The sequence below is a fragment of the Meleagris gallopavo genome, chromosome 1 (genome assembly GCF_000146605.3).
Source record: "Meleagris gallopavo isolate NT-WF06-2002-E0010 breed Aviagen turkey brand Nicholas breeding stock chromosome 1, Turkey_5.1, whole genome shotgun sequence".
Taxonomy (NCBI): Eukaryota; Metazoa; Chordata; class Aves; order Galliformes; family Phasianidae; genus Meleagris; species Meleagris gallopavo.
The window spans coordinates 189,498,383-189,514,729 of record NC_015011.2 but is presented as its reverse complement, the minus strand read 5'-3'; the positions used below and the strand labels follow the sequence as shown (position 1 = coordinate 189,514,729).

The 16,347-nt window shown below is 47.8% G+C and overlaps 2 protein-coding genes across 3 annotated transcripts in view; both read left to right on the top strand.

Annotated features, from left to right (window-relative positions):
- Nucleotides 1-5,203, top strand: part of GDPD5 (glycerophosphodiester phosphodiesterase domain containing 5) — a 148,870-nt gene extending 143,667 nt beyond the window's left edge. For both annotated transcript variants that reach the window (XM_031552109.1, XM_010706274.3), the window contains 2 exons: nucleotides 3,143-3,255; nucleotides 4,657-5,203. In XM_031552109.1, coding sequence (XP_031407969.1) covers nucleotides 3,143-3,255; nucleotides 4,657-4,705 — 162 coding nt within the window. In that variant the 3' untranslated portion in view covers nucleotides 4,706-5,203. The remainder of the gene's footprint in view (nucleotides 1-3,142; nucleotides 3,256-4,656) is intronic.
- Nucleotides 5,204-11,056: 5,853 nt separating this feature from the next.
- Nucleotides 11,057-16,347, top strand: part of KLHL35 (kelch like family member 35) — an 8,945-nt gene continuing 3,654 nt past the window's right edge. The window contains exons 1-4 of the mRNA XM_031552318.1: nucleotides 11,057-11,378; nucleotides 12,520-13,410; nucleotides 15,347-15,531; nucleotides 16,071-16,243. Of these exons, the coding sequence (XP_031408178.1) occupies nucleotides 12,521-13,410; nucleotides 15,347-15,531; nucleotides 16,071-16,243 (1,248 nt within the window). The 5' untranslated portion in view covers nucleotides 11,057-11,378; nucleotide 12,520. The remainder of the gene's footprint in view (nucleotides 11,379-12,519; nucleotides 13,411-15,346; nucleotides 15,532-16,070; nucleotides 16,244-16,347) is intronic.

Below are 16,347 nucleotides of genomic sequence, written 5' to 3'. Positions count from 1 at the left end.
TTCTGCTTGGCACCATGGGGTTGCATTTTTGAGGACTGGCTCCTCCCTGAGTGTGCTCAGCCCCCCCTCTTCCCCTACCCACCACCTTTGGGGTTGGGGTTGGCCATCTGGAAGCATCGCCTGCTCCACCAGGTACTTGGAATTGCAGTGCTCCATCCTCGTGTCACCTCACCAAAATGGGACTGGCTATGGGGCCAAGGAGGTTGAGTGTTCTCCTCCTTTCAACTCTCCATTGCTCTCTGGCATTTTTCATGCGGGTGGGGAGAAGAGAGAGGCATGGAGGAGTTGGTCAGGCGTTAGACAACAGGTGTTCAAGACCAGGTTGGATGGAGCCCTGGGCAACCTGGGCAACCTTGTACCAGATCTGGAGGTTGGTGGCCCTGCCTGTGGCAGGGGGGTTGGAACTTGACGATCCTTGAGGTCTCTTCCGACCCAAGTCTTTGTGTGATCCTATGGATAGCAGGATGGGGACTGTGTGGTTGTGTCTGGCTTGGCTCTTTGCTCACTACCATTTTATGACCTTGGTACCAACCAACTCTATTTTTTCCCCAGTCTGTCCTCTCCCATCTCCTTTCCCTTCCATTTCTCCTCAACCCAAGCACCCTAGTCCTGGCCCTAACATGGTGTGTGCTGTCTCTGTGTTGTTGTCCCAGTATTTTTTAGTCTGTTCCTATCCCATGTCCGTCTGGTCTGCTTTGATGCCTCCCAGAACACGACCAACCTGCTGTCTGTCTGACACAACGAGCCCTGCTCTGGGCTGCCCTTTTTGCACATGTGACCGGTCACAACAGAGTCCAAGGGGGTAGGAGAGGTGTTATTTCCTATTAAATAAGCTTCCTGGTGACCTTAAGTCTATTGAGCTCAGCAGAAAATGTTTTATGCAGCATAGATTGGTGTCGCATCATGGTTAAATAGACTGATGGCACCTCTGCTAAGAGGGTATTTCAAAATGGGGGTGGTATTGGGAGCTTGGTTTGCTTTGCATGGAGCTGCAAGCAGCTGTAGAAGCTAACTGACTAATTGCATGACCCTTGCAAATTTGGGCTGGTTTTGATGTTGCTCCTTGGGTGCATTCCATTCGAAAATGCATCCCAGCTAAGAGCCTTGCTCTGCTCCTTTTACCTGGAGCTGAAATTCCCTCCTGAATGCTCAGGAAGTCATGACTGGACCTACTAACGCTCCGTACTAGCCCACAAAAGGGCCACAAAATGTTAGGGGAGAGAACTCAGAGGGCACCTGGAGTCAGTGTGCCTCAGCTCAGGTGTGTGCACAAATTTTACCCAGAGAAGTGGTGCAAAAACTGTCAGAGTGCTTGAGCTGGGGCATCCTGTCCAGAGCTCTGTGCCCTGAAGGGGCCCATGCCCTCTGTGGGATGACTCAAGCAAGAGATGCATCTAGGCCATGCAATCCAACCTAATGCTCCATGTCCTAATGCTGTGGGCATAGGGAAGACCCAGCATGGTGACAAAATGTTTTGGTCCTAATTAAGGAATTTCTTATCCTGAGAGACCCTGTGCACATATTGATCTTAGCAGGATCGGCTAAGGGACAATAAGGGAAAAATGGCCATCTTCCAAGTTTAAGTAGCTCAGATTAGATGATGATGATAAAAGAAAAATCATGGTTTTGGGGCTTGGTTTTTTTTATGCTTTAATATCTCCTCCACTTCCTCGTGCTCCTTCTGGGTTGCTTTTGTCCACGAGTCCATGAGCTGTGCACTGTGACCATCCCACACCATCCCACCCCATCTTCCCTCTGTAGCAGAGCCCTGTTTTCATCCATGCTCCAACAGTGTGGTGTCACCCATTGGGATTCGGGAAAAATAAAGTGGAAACCATGGAAATCAGCACCAGATAGATTCCTTTTATTTCATTTTATTTTGAATGGAACAACACCAGGGCCTCATCTATGATTGTTTCAGGCCCGTGCTGTGGGCCCAGCCTGGTGTCAAGCTTCTCAAATCTGCTCCTGGGGTGGGGAGAGGGTTAGAAATGTAAGAGAAGGCAGTTGTCACCCCCACCCAAAAGAAAAAAGGAAAAAAAAAACAAAACAAAACAGGAATATCACATTTTTCTTCCGTGGATAAGCCACTAGATGGTGCCAGAAGATCAGAAAATCCATAGGCTGCCCTAAATCTCTGCTATTTTTCCACCAAAGAGCTTTGTTACGTCCCTGGCTCTGGCAGGGAGAATGGGAATCGCTGAAAGCCTTCCTCTGTGTGCAGGAGGTGGAACAAATTGGTGGGTTGGGGGCTGTGAAAACCCACTAAGCCCCGATTTCCCTTTATTTGGAGGAAATATTCCTCCAATTCCTTTATTTTCTTTGAGGATCTGTGTTACAGGGACGCTCACGGGGTGAAAAAGAGCTTTAAAAGCAAAGCCCTATTTAGCTTTGCTGCTGTCGTTGCATTTTCTTTATGTGCACTTTTAGAACAAAAAGCCTGGCTGATGTTAATGTGCAGCCAGGTTCTCATCAGCTTTATGTTGTCATTCATGTGAGGGAAGTTTTTGGTGAAGCTAAAAAAAATGAAGTGTGCATTTTGGGTTGGAAGCATTTAAGCAAAGACCTGGCAAGTGGGGAGGGAACTGCCCTGGGATAAATTCCATTCAGGGGCATTGTACATAAAGATCTACCTGCATTGAGAGCGCTCGTGCTTTCCTTCCAAGCATCTCATGCTGATGTCTTTGCTGCATGTCTCAGGCTTGAGACTTGAATTTTTCTTTGAGTTCTCTTCTCCTACAAATGCGAGCATGACATGCAGCGAGGAAAAAGAAGTTTCTTCACTTGGCTCAGTCTTTGTTCCCTCATAACCACTCTCAGAGTCAGAATAGTTCACCTCCTTAGTGCAGTTGTCCAGCTGATGTGGTGCAGAGGGGTTTTGGGTGCCTGCAGTCCTTGTTGAAATTAGTGGGATTGGGATGCTGAAGGCGGTTTGGAGATGAATCCTTTTTATGTTTGCACCCTCCCTGAGACCACATGCTCATCTCCAAACATCCTCCTGCCGTGCGGGGTTGCGTAGGTACAAGGGCACGAAAGCACTGAAGGCCTCTGAGACTTGGTCTTCCCAGTGTTGGTGACTACTTTGAGGATGCTGTCAGGGGTGGGGAGACCCAGCCCCTGATTTCCCCTTCTTCTCTTGCAGGTGGCGCTTAGGAAGCATCAGGACCTACAACCCAGAGCAGATCATGCTCAGCGCTGCCGTCCGCCGGTCCAGTCGGGATGTCAAGATCATGAAGGAGAAGCTGATCTTCTCAGGTCTGGATCAGGGCTGGTCAGTCGAAGCTCTGTGCTTCATCCTTCAGTTGTCACTCTGCTGATGGAGGAAGTAGAGTCTCAGGCTCATGAAGGTTGGCAAAGACCTCTAAGGTCACCAAGTGCAACCCTGACCCACCTCCACCATGCCCACTGACCATATCCCTCAGTACCACACCTCGATGTGGGTCTCATCTCCCACTGGTGGGTTGGGATGGCTGGACTGACCCTGCTGTGAGATACGGTCACTTCTGGGATGTGGTTCTGGCTCACCAGTCCCATATGGCTGTGGGTTTTCATGTTGGTGTGCAGCATCTTCCTCTTAGTGTGTCTGTTCAAGCCCACCTCCAAGAAAGATCCCAGGAATCTGTATGAAGAAGGAAACATTTATCTTTACAAGGCTAAAGTCGGTGTGTGAACCTGGAATGCTCACGTTTGAAGGGATGTGACTATAGTCTGCCCTTGGGCTCTATTATTGGCTTTCTTTCCTCATACCAGAGGCTGGAGAACTCCAGCAGGGATCAGGATTTATTGTACAAAGACAACCCGTACTTCAAAGATTTTACTGTGAGGAAAGCAGGCCTGATTCTGCCCTCCGCTGATGGTCAAAATGAGGAGTAAATCCAGGGAAAACACAATAAGAGAGCAGTTGATCATAGGAAAATTAAGCCTCCCCACTGTTTTCCAGGCATGAAATCTCTTAGAATCAAAGCACCTTCTGAGGTCAGGGGTGCATGTTAATATTTTGTGCCTCTGAAACAAATGGTTTCGCTTAGGGTTGGTGGATATGATTAAAACATCAGTGGGTGTATATTTTCCACAGTGAAACCAGTGACTACAGGGATCTTCCCTGTTCCAGAGCAGCAAATAGGGTAGAGATGAAGTTCAGATATTTCTTTTTCCAAAGGTGAGTAATTCAGCATAGCATCACGTGTATGGCAAGGTCCAGTTTTGCCTCTGGTGGTTATGGAGCTTACGGGATCTGAAATTGAGAGATGAGCTCCAGCTTGGAGGTAATTCATTGCTGGATTCTAAATTAGGTTAATGCTGCTGAAGCCAGAGGGAAATCCCTTTAGGATAAGATGCATCTCAATCTCAAGTTGCATGAGGAGGGATTCAGATTGGATGTTAGGAGGTTTTTCACAGTAAGGATGGTCAAGAATTGCAGTGGGCTGCCCAGGGAAGTGGCAGAGCTCCATCCCTCGTGGAACTTAAGGGACATGGATGTGGCACTAAGGGATGTGGTTTAGTGATGGGACTTGGGAGGTCAGGTTGGTGGTTGGACCGGATCCTCTTGAAGGTCTTTTCCAACCTAGGCGATGATTTTACTGGCTGCTCATCCATGAGGGTCTCCTGTATCTCGCACCACTGTGACAATGTCCTCCCCTCCTTTACCCTCCCCAGAGATCAACAACGGCGTGGAGACCACAGACGAGCTGTCCCTCTGCTCTGAAAATGGCTATGCCAACGAGATGGTCACCCCCACGGATCATCGGGACACCAGGCTGCGGATGAACTGAGGGGCTCCAGCCCAACCCCACGTCTGGCCAACCCCGTGTTTGCAACGAGAGCTGCGCTCTCCTGCTTGCCATGGGATGGGAAACTTTGATGAACTGCTGGCCGGGCAGAGATCCCTTTCCATTCCACCATCAGTGGCTGCTCCACCTCTCTGGTTCTGAGATTGAGGGGCTTTTTTTGTAAATATGTAGAAAATCTGAATTCTTTTTTGTCTTTTTTTTTCTTTTTGTTTCTTGAGTGTAATTTTTCCAGGGCATGAATGGAAATACCGTGTTCATTAAACCCTCTACATTATGGCTGAAGCTATTTGAACCTTGACGTGACAGCCTGAGTCCCCCTGGGGGGAGTTTGGGACAGTTCCCCCCACCCTGCTCCATTCCTTCCCTTGATGCATCGACTGTGTAGCTGAATTGTTTAAACTGTATGTTGTGAAGTTCTCGTGAAGTGTCATTTTTTTTCTGTTTTCCTTGTTTTATTTTTGTTCCTCCCCACCCTTTCCCTTCCTGGGCAATGAAGTGTTAGCTGTAATTGAACAGGAGGCTGCTTGGAGGAGAGGAGCTTTCCTTGGAGAGGAGATGGCACTGCTCTTCCATGTCGGAGTTCAGAGCTGGGGAAGGAGTTGCACTGGCTCAGACACTTGGGCACATTTTCTCTGTCCCATTCCCCATCCCCAAAACTTGGATGTCGACAGAAAAATGGCCTTCTTGAAATGTCTGTAGGCAAATCCTGGGCAGTAGCTGCAGATTGGCCTCTGCTGGCAGCAGTGCTTTGATTTTGCTGTTCTTTTTCTATCTTCTCCATGAATTGGGCTCCATTGGGCGCCTGGATGGCTTGCAAAAAGCAATGCTGTGGCACCATCACTGCTCCCATCTGGCTAAAGTGCCTGCCATGCCATGTGGCACTTGCAGTTGCTCCGTACTTCACTGCATCCATGCAGGAAGAGGAGCAGCAGCAGCGTGAGCCCCTCTGTGCCCAACAGATGCCCCTGGGTGAAGGAGATGTAAGTAGTTTGGAAGCTGAAGTAGCCCAGGACAGTAATTTATTCCTGCAAGGAGATGTTTCCTCCTTGCTTTCAAACCAGCGTCTTTAAAGCTGCATGTCAGCATCCTCCAAAGGAGCAGCAGTCTTGCAGCAGATGCACATTCCCAGTGCAAAAGGCTTGAAACCAAAATCCTAGAGCAGAGATTTAAAGAAACATGAAATAAAGCTTAGAAACCACACTGATGGTGGTTGTGTTTTATCCCTGCAGATACAGCCTAGGGGTGGGATGCTCAGCTCCCTGCTCTCAGTCTCCAAGGTCTCACTGGGCAGAGCCTGTTTTTGGGTCAGCATTCTGTTTGTGTGGAGCTGGTTCCCAGGGCAGCTGAATCCAGCTGGAAGGCTGACAGTGATGTGAATGGCTCCTGGCTCGGTCCCTGTGGCCTTCTGCTGTTGGGTCACTCCTTCCCTCACCGGATCTTGGTTGGTACAATGTGCAAAGTGGGAAATCCCATTGAGCACGAGCTTTCTTTGAAGCTTGGTGTGTTCCACCTTGGAAATGCCAGGACCATGGGAGCTGTTTCCCATGGTGGGAATGTGACCCGAAGCTCAGGCTTTGGGCTGAGCCTGCTTGCTGGGCCCTGGGAGAAGTCGCCTTGTAGAAAAGAAGGGAGGTTTGGGGGATGCTGATGTGCCTCCTGGTGGACTCCTAAGGCAAACCTGGAAAAGCCAGAAGGAAGCCACAGCAATCAGCCTCGAGCAGATCGTCCTTGTCGTGGCAGCACTGAAGTTTTGAATCTTGAATGTACTGAAGTAGCATATTGAAACCTCAGAATCTTGGGTTCGGTGCGTAAGAATTAGAGTGCAGAAGTGGTCGTTGCAGCTGTGTAAAGGAAAAGAAGGCATGCCAAAGTGACATAAGGAACATACCTCTATTAAGAAGTAAACAAACCTGAATTGTGATGCTTTATAAGCACCTTCTAAGCAGCACAAATTGAGACTTTAATTTGTCTGCATCTACCTTGGGTTTTCATGAATGTAGATGGAACGAGTCCCTAGTCCACGCTTCCTCTAATCCTCCTCAAATACTGATCTTCTGTATGGAACTCTCTTGAGTCTGTGAAACATGGTGGGTGGTTATTTTTTTTTTCTGCAGAATCACAAGGTTTTGGTGGATTTGAAGGCTTTTGAGATAAAAGTTGCTTCTCCCCTTAATGAGGCGCTGCACTGAAGCATTCCTGGTGGATTGTCATTGCCAGTGTGAGCTGTTGTTGAATCTTGGCATCTGTTGATAATCACCTGCATGTTTTTATCCTTGGAGATGACATTATTGAAAGGTGAAGTGCTTAAAAGCTTGGAAGTGTTAAAAGCAATCCAACCAAGAGTCATTGTCTTCACAGTTCATTTTTTTTATGATGAGACCCAAACTCTATGGGTAATGCACCGACTGTTACCGTTATCGTCCTGAAGATTTGCTTACTTTTTTTTAAAGGAATATACTTTTTTGATGAAAATAGAGCTAGACCAAAATGAACTCTGCGATGCTCTGTGAAATAAACTGTCAGTATTCCCCTGCCAGTCTGTGATCTTGCTGTGTGTTTTGGGCTCGCTCGCAAAATGCTCTTCTTGCGTTTTGATCTTTGTGTTTCTGCATTTTGTGCTTTGTGGGAGAACCTCAAGGTCTGACCTCAGGTTAGAAATTAGGAACAATTTCTATTTCTTCTCCAAAAGAGTGGTAATGCACTGCACAGCTGCCGAGGGAGGTGGGAGAGTCACTGACCCAGGAAGTGTTCCAGAACCGTGGAGATGAGGCACTGAAGGACGTGGTGAGTGGGATGGGTAGGGTTGGGGTTGGGGACCTTGAAGGTCTTTTCCAACATTAAAGATTCTTTGACCAGAAGAAGGTTTGGAGATCCTCCTTTCTAAGATCAGTGCTGCATCCTCTCTCCCATCCACATTTTATCCAACAGCAGTCAAGTGGAGAGGGTGCAACTCTGCAGACCCAAGTCTTGAATTATAACTGCCAAATAAATATTTGGTGCTTGTGGACACATGGGGACAATGATGCACCAGTATCACTGATCTGGCAGCAGTTTTAAGCCAAACAAATGGGAAGCAATTCATTTCTAACACACACTGTGCACGTCATTGCCCCAGGGTGCTGTGAAAGACCAAAAAACATAAGCATGTTTGAAGAGGAATAATTGGCTCTTATGTCTATTAGCACTTATTAAACACAGCAGCCTGGATGTAAGATCCAGCTTGATAAGTCCCTGAGCAGTTCTTCACTGAAAGTGTATTAAAGGAAGGGCTTGCTTGGCATTTGCTCTATTTCTTATTCTTCAGCCCAGGATCTGCTCCCAGCTGCAGACAGAGGGTGCTTTGGGTTAGGAGGGGATCTTGTCTGGGCCAGCCTGGGATTCTTCTTTGTTAAGCAGATGTTTTCTCCAGCTCATGAATGGCTGCATTAAGGGACAGATGAAAGGGATTAAAGAAAACACGATGGTATCCCATTGGTTGGTGACAGATAGTCAGTACTGTGTCAAGGATTTGACTGGCTGAGGGAATACCATTTGAGTGTGAAAAATAAAACTGCCCTAAGGGGAAGAGGGAGAGCTCCTGATTTCCACAGTACTGAATAATCCATAACGGGAGGCTGTGATTGCTGTGCCCTTGGGAAAGACACTAAAAAGTGGAAGGGGGAGAAATAAGAGTCATGTAGCCTGTGTCTGTTATTCAAATAAAAGAGCTGAGAATTGGCTGCTGGCTGTAAGCCCAAAGGGTTTGGGACAGCCAACGTTGTGCTATTTAACTCTTTCTTCTCTAAAACTGCCCTTATTCATAGAAGCTTAGTGGCACAGCTGTGATAGCTCTCATAGTACCTGGGAACCATCTTGGGGCGCAATCACTTTATTGGTAAAGTTGCAGTCCTGGGGTCTGTGAGGTGATGCTGATGTGGCCATGTCATAGGTCTACAGTAACCTGTCATACAAAGCATCTCTTACATCCCTGATAAAGCCTTCATATGATGCAATGGCTCAGAGCTCGCAAAAAGTGGGCATGGAAAATCCAGCTGTGCTGTGAGTGGCAGCAGTGACATGGGGCTGAAGGCTTGCTCTTGGTGCGAGGCAACATCTGCTTGGCTGGACCAAGCAGGGAGTGACCATGGGTGAAATAGGAACCTTATGTTTTTCCTCCTAAGCTTCTCATGTTTTCTCCCTCTCCTCTTCCTGGACTCTGTTTCTGCTCCAGTCTGTCCTCCTCATCTTCTTCACTCTTCTGCTTTGGTCTCTTCTTCTGGGTGCCGGTGACTGTCCTTCACTGCCACTAACTGGCTGTGGGTAGGAAGAATCTCCCGACTCTCTGTAGCCAGACGAAGCCCTGGGCATTGCTGCCAGGAGCACGCAGACTGCTGTCCTGGGTAGGATGCACTTCCATCCATTGGGTGTGTAATAGCGAGACCAATGGATACAACCCATACCTGAACAAAGGGTCTGTTTGGATATTAGGGACAATTTCTTCTCCAAAGAGCAGTCAGGCACTGGAATGGGCTGCCCAGGGAGTGGGGGGGTCACCATCCCTGGAGGTGTTCCAGAACCAAGGGGGTGTGGCACTGAGGGATGTGGGCAGTGGGCATGGTGGGCTGGGGTTGAGTTGGGGATCTGAGTGGTCTTTTCCAACCTTCTAGATTCTTTGATGGTGTGGTCAGGTCCTAGTGATCACTCTCCCTATGACCTCCATTACCTGATCTATCCAAGGCTCTCTTGCCTTTCCTCTTTTCTACTTGATTTCTTTTTACCTTAACTGCACTCCTTCCCCTTCCTATTTCTTTCTCTTTCTGACACAATTACTCTGCCGTTCCTTTCATTCCTCATTCACAAAGAGTTTTTTTTCCACAATTCCTGGCTCTACAAACATATATTTCCCTTTTGCATCTTTTTAATGCATGTGGTTTTGTGCCTGATGGCTCCTGTAGACCACATGCCATGGGTTGATTATCTTTCATGTGAAAAAGATATTTTACAGTGGAAGAGGGCTCCCAGCTCACTGCTTCTGGTGTCTGCATCTACCCTGGGAGGAGACCCAGGGCACTGGGAGCAAATGAGAGGATGAACTCTTGCCCATGCACAGGGTGTTCTTCCTCCAGTGCTGCCTATCAGGCACCCCAATGTCCTTTTGCAGACCTCTGGGGTATTTAATGTCCTCAGTTTCATGCAATTTGACCATAAGCATGGGCTGTAGCACAGCCTTCACATAGTGACAGCCGTGCTGGGGCACAGTGACATGACAGGAATAGATCCAGGGCTAAGCACAATACAGGCTGCCTGTGAAAATGTGCTAATAGATGGCCTGGCATGAACACAGGGTCAGCTGCAACCCAGAAAGTCTTCCCTTCACAGTCATTTGGTGCATTTATAACAACTTACCAACAGGCTGCATGCCTTGCTGGAAGCTGGGGTTTGCTTTCAGGTTGGTTGGCAAGGTGTCAATAGCTTTGCAACTTCAGTGAAGGGTTTCCTGTACTCAGGAGGTCTGTTTGTCCCAAAGGGAAGGATCGGTGCTGTGCTGTGCTGCTCATTGTCCTGATGACCCTCTCCACCCACCCATCCTGGATGGAGCCCAGCAGAGTCAACTCAACTGGGGATGGAAGGTCCTAAGACCAAATTCCCCAGCCCTCTGAGCCCACAGCAAAGACTGGGAAACCACAGTCCTTTCCAGGTCGCTGCCAATTCATATGCAAATGTTGGCAATGAGCAGGATGCCTGCTTGTGCCCTGCATCCCACTGATGGGAGAGGAGCAGAAGGGATCCAGCTGGAAAACACAGTGGTGGTGCTCCAAGGAAAGATGACTTTACTGGGATAGCAACACGCAGGGTTGGTCGCTCTTTGCATTTCTGCTTCCAATGAAATAATACAAAGTGATGCTGGGCAAGCGAATGGGCTGCATTTCATCAATCTCATCTTGAGGTTGATGGTTACTTCATGGATCCAACTCAGGGCTGCTTTGTTCCCTGCTATGAGCTTCAGCCAGCAATGGGATTGAGTTGGAAGGGAGGCTGCTGAGAGCCACATGGGGCAAACCTTCTTGTCTGTCCTTGTGGATCTAATTACCTAATTATCACACACTAACGAGGGGCATCGTGTCTTCTGCCTGACCCAATCTATCTGTGTTATGGGTGCCCTATTTTGCTCGCAGAGCTGTATTTTATTTATTGGATTTAGTGTGGTTTCCAGCGAGCTGGAGTCTCTATCAAATAAATTATTCCACCTGGACCCCAATTTGCTCTCCAGATGGCTCGTCCCTCATAAGCTGTCCTGGTGTGCTCTATTTTCCCCGACTCTCGATGAATGTTCCCTGGCTCCTCCCAGGCTTGCTGTTATTGACAGCTGCATGGCTAATGCCCTGTAGCTCTCCGGGCGGAGAAACAAAAGCAGATTTCTCCCCCACCTCTTCAGCAGAGAGCATAAAGGCAATGCTTTTGTGCTTCCCCAAGCATTGCCAGAGACAGGCTGAGCGTGCTTCGTGGAGGGGACTCATCTCTGCACGGAACCCCGGCGTGGATGGGCAATCTCCACAAGGGAGGCTGTGTTCATTAGGTCCCACCTGGAGGACTCAACCTTTGAGCCAGGTAAAGTTGAGATTCTTGTGCTAACAGCTGGGAGAGCTTTTTCCCTACGTATACAGACTTTAGCAATGTTGGGATGGAGGGAGTGATACAGAAAGGAGTGTGCATGGCTAAGGGCAATGGGAGAATCCCACTTTCTTCTCAGAGTTGGTATCATGGGTAGATGAGGAGGGGTGTGAGCTGAGGAAAGAACTTTGTGTTTATCCAGGGGAGGTCTCTCTTTGAAAGCTTACTGTCACCAGGGGCTTGGAAATTCACACAGATCAGGGTGAGAAATGATGAAATGGGGATGTTTGTCTTCTTTGGTTGGAGCCGCGTGTGCCAGCAAAACGCAGAGTTCACCATACTGCCTTTGTTGTAACTTCTCTAAATCACTTTGAACTGACAGCATCCCCCTTCTGCAGCCTGAGCACTTCTCAGTGCCATTTGGGATGTCTGGAGCCTCCACCTCTTTCCCCCAGGGTTGCTTAGGGATTTATGTAGGGCTCTTTGCTCTGCCTCACTGCTCCTCAGGTCTCTGCAATACCACTATGGCAGGAGTAGGATTGCCCTCACTGACACCCCACCTGAATGCTTGCTGCTGTGATCTTAAAAAAGAAGCATTGGTATTGCTATGCCTCTTATTTAACAGTCAACTAATAGAGCAGTTGGGCAAGCAGGGGGAGACCTAAGTTCAGTTCCTCCCAGGACTTGTGTCTGTGCAGCAGCAATTGGTTGGGATGGGTCCTTGGGAAGAAGCGGTGCACCATGGATGGTTTGAATTTGGCTGGGTGGGGAAATTAGCTTAACAGGAGCTTTGGGATGTTAGAAAGAAAGGAAACGGTGTGGAAGTTGTTAATGAAGCACAGACTGTGTAAGGCAGCTGTCTTATAAAGAAACATCTGAAAGAGAAGAGTTTGGTATGCTGGGATGGGGGTTGCGTTCGGAATATCCTGGAGTCCACATCTGGGTTTTGTTTTTGAGAAAATGTTGGTTATGGAGAATGAGCTCCTCTGGATGAGGGTAAAATCTGTCCAAGATTTTGGTTGGAATCTGTACTGCCTGATGTCGTCAAGATGCAGAAACAACAGTGCTGTTGGACACTGTGATCAGATATTTTAATTAACATTCTGATCTGTCGTCTCATTCACTGCTTCTCAACCAGGATGCATCGAATGATGAAGGAAGAATCAAGCTACAGGACAAGTAGCCTGGAAAATGCAACGCGTGACACAAGCAAAGAGCAGCTGCATGTGAAGCTCTGCAATGGGTCCTGCCATGCTGAGCAAATCCTACAGACACTGAACGCTTACCGGCGTGGTGGCATCTTCACAGATGTGGTGTTGTTAATTGATGGGCAAGAATTCCCCTGCCACCGTGCTACTTTGTCAGCCAACAGCACTTATTTCCGGGCAATGTTTGGTGGCAATCTCAAGGAAAGCCACCAGAATATCATCAACATCCAGAAGATTTCTGCTTCCACCATGTCTCTCCTTCTTGACTATATGTATGGGGGGAACATTGTCATTCAGGAAGACAATGTTGAAGGCATCTTGGAACTGTCTGACTTGCTGCAGATCTCCAAGCTTAGGGATGCTTGCATCAGCTTTCTTGAAGGCCAGCTTCATCCCTGCAATTGTTTAGGCATCATGAAGTTTGCTGATTCGTTCTCCATCACTTCCCTGACAGAAAAAAGCAAGAGGTTCATGCTGGAGTGTTTTGTGGAGGTGTCGTGCCATGAAGAGTTCCTAGAGATGGATGTGAAGGAACTGGTTGAGTATTTGTCTGATGAGCAGCTGGTAGTCCCCAAGGAGGAGGTGGTCTTTGAAGCAGTCATGCGCTGGGTACGACACGACATACCTACCCGGAAAGGAGCCTTGAAGGATCTCCTTGAGCATGTGCGTTTGCCACTGCTCAACCCCACCTACTTCCTGGAGAAGGTGGAAATGGATGGGCTCATCCAGGACTCAAAGGAGTGCATCCCTCTGCTGCATGAAGCCCGCAAGTACTACATCCTTGGGAACGAGGTCAGCTCTTTGAGATCAAGGCCCAGAAGGTAAAACACAATGTCATCTTCCCTGGACCTGCGTGGTCCAAGTTCTTGTATCTTAAAGCTTGGATGGAGTTCTTTGATTCTTATCAGAGAAATGTGAAGGTTGGAAAAGTCCTCCAAGATAATCTAGCCCAACCATCAGCCCAGCTTCACCATGCCCACTAAACCATTGCTACTTGTAGTAACAGTTCTAAACAGTTTTATTATTTATAATAATTATTTTAAACTAAAAGAAGGGAGATTTATGTCAGATTTGAGGAGGAAATTATTTCCCCAGAGGCAGTGAGGTCTCAGCACTGCTGCCCAAAGCTGTGGTGCCTCATCCCTGGAGATGTCCAAGGCCATCAACAGGAGGCCTGGGCAACCTGAGCTGGTGGCAGACACCCAGCCCATGGCAGGGGTTGGGTTGAGTGGGCTCTAAGGTCTTTTCCAATACAACCATTCTATGATTACTTTATTTTTTTTCCCTTTTACTTCACTTTAGCCTTCTAGCTATCAGCATGCTGCCTAGCTCAAGGGCATAGCTGCTGGGTCAGTAATTAATGTCCAGGAAAAAAAGGGAGTTGCAGTCCAAGTAGCTACCTAGGCACCCCAAATTCTTTCTTTAGTACCTGCGATTCATTGACTGACATGAAGATAAAGAAGTTCCAACCCAGGCAGCTGGCAGTATGAAGAGGAAAATATAAAGGAAAACCAATTTCTGGGGGAATATGCAGCTTTCCATGATTTTGACATATGGATTTTCTAGACTTAGACAGATATATTTTAAGCCTCTGTTACTTCTTCATGGTCATACTGGTACATTCAGCACATGCTTGGTAAGCATACTAATGGAGGTATGAACAACTCCACTGAGAACACTTCTGCTCTAGGATGGGTTGCTGTATCAAGCCAAGTGGTTTGTAAGGCTTCCTTTGCTTCTCTAGAGGAGAGTGATGACTGTAGGGACAAATTCTTGTGTTCTTCTGCACTTTGGACCAAGAAATCCAACTTATTTTTGACTCTTAGTGGAGCAGCTTGGGTAGAAGAATGGGGATGTGGAATCGTTGAATAGTTAAGGTTGGGAAGACCCTTGCAGTTATCTAGTCCAACCATCAGCCCATGCCTGTGACTGCTCTAAACCACATTGCATGACATGAGCCTGGTTGTGTTTTGTTTTGTTTTTTAAACCCCCAGGGATGGTTGAAGCCTTTTCAGTCTGATGTGAGGCTTGGACTTGTTTTCTCTGTGCTGATTGTGACAACAGGCCACTACACAAAGAACTGCTCCATACCGGTCTGCGGTGCCCTCTCCAAGCACACAGATTAAATTCACTGGGAATAAATCCCACTCCCAGCATTCCCATTTTAACTCCCCTTCTTTTACAATTTAGGTCTAAAGTGAACTGTCTCAGTCTGCACAAATGGAGACAGAGCTGGGGATGGTACGAAGCCTTTCAAATCCCATTCTGCCCTCTTCCTTCCTCTCCCTTCTCCTCCTGCAGAGCTGTTCCTCTTCTTGGCAAGATTTTCCTGCCCAGCCGTCTGTCTCGTCTGCTCTCTGCTGTTAGGGCTGGAGAGAATGAGATTTCCTGGAAACACTTCTCTCTCCAGGCAGAGAGCATGTTGCAGGCTGGCTGCCAGGAGCAGCTTTCCATGCTTGCAGCCGTGTGTTGAGTATTAGGCTTTATTGTGCAGGAAGGGACAGGGTGAGGGGAGGTAGGCAATCTCACAAAGGACTTTCAAAGGTCGCTCTCAATTTTCTTTCCCTACAAAGTTTGGACCCTTTCCCACTCAAGCTGAGAGATTTGAATGGGCAGACAAGAGGGAAGGTGCATGGGTGAAATTATTTGCCTGGTAGTTGGTGACAGAAAGGAGCCTTCCCTACCTGCTGGGATGTGCTGCCAGTATCCTAAATGGGATCGGGACTTAGGGACTTACCCGTGCCCTTCATGGTCTAGGTTCATGGAGCTGGCAGAAGTTATCATCATCATCGGGGGCTGTGATAAGAAAGGCCTTCTGAAGCTGCCCTTCACTGATCTCTATCACCCAAAGAGCAGGCAGTGGACGGCCCTCTCCAGTGTGCCTGGCTACACCAAGTCAGAGTTTGCTGCTTGCACGCTGAAGAACGATGTCTACATATCAGGTGAGGTGTCCTGGGACAGCTGTAGTCCCTACCTGGAGCCCAGTTCAGATAACTGCTCCTGGGGTCGATTCACTGGGACTCATTGACACGCATCTCAGCTCCAGAACAAAGTCACTTCTTGGTAAAGTTTACCCTGGATTTTTGTTGTCCCAAGAAACAATTTTAGCCTTCTGGGGAGGGTGGCACTATTGGAAAAACTTTCCTTCCTGCTTATCTGGGTATCCATCCTTTTGCAGTGGGATGAGTTGGTTCTGATGTGCACTTTCAGGGTTTCCTATCACATCACCATCTGCCCATCCTTCATTTAAAATACAAAGCCTACAGAAGAACTCCATAGAAGGGATGGAGTTGTGTAATAAGTGCCTTGAAATTCAGAGGGCATCATTCTTGGGAAGCTGAGTTTACGTGAGGGTAACCCAACAGCCATATTCTGGCCTAGATTGTTCTGCTGCATGGAGTACCCATGTAAAATAGTGGTGTGCCAGGGTGATGGGACTGCCTTTGAAATTGTACCAGCCCTCCCTTCCTCTGTTTTTAAGGGGGACACATCAGCAGCAATGATGTTTGGGTGCTGAGCTCCCAGCTGAATGTCTGGATCAAGGTTGCTTGTCTGCAGAAAGGCCGATGGAGGCACAAAATGGCAACTCTTCAGGGCAAGGTAGGTTTTGAAACAAGCCCATTTGGAACAGTCTTCCCTTTTTCCCAATTCCCAGTGCAATGAGACATTGTCAGTGCTTGTTTGTTATCTCGGTCATTTGGAGACCAGGACATAATCGTGGTACTATTAGCTCTAGCTTATATAGCTTTTATATATAT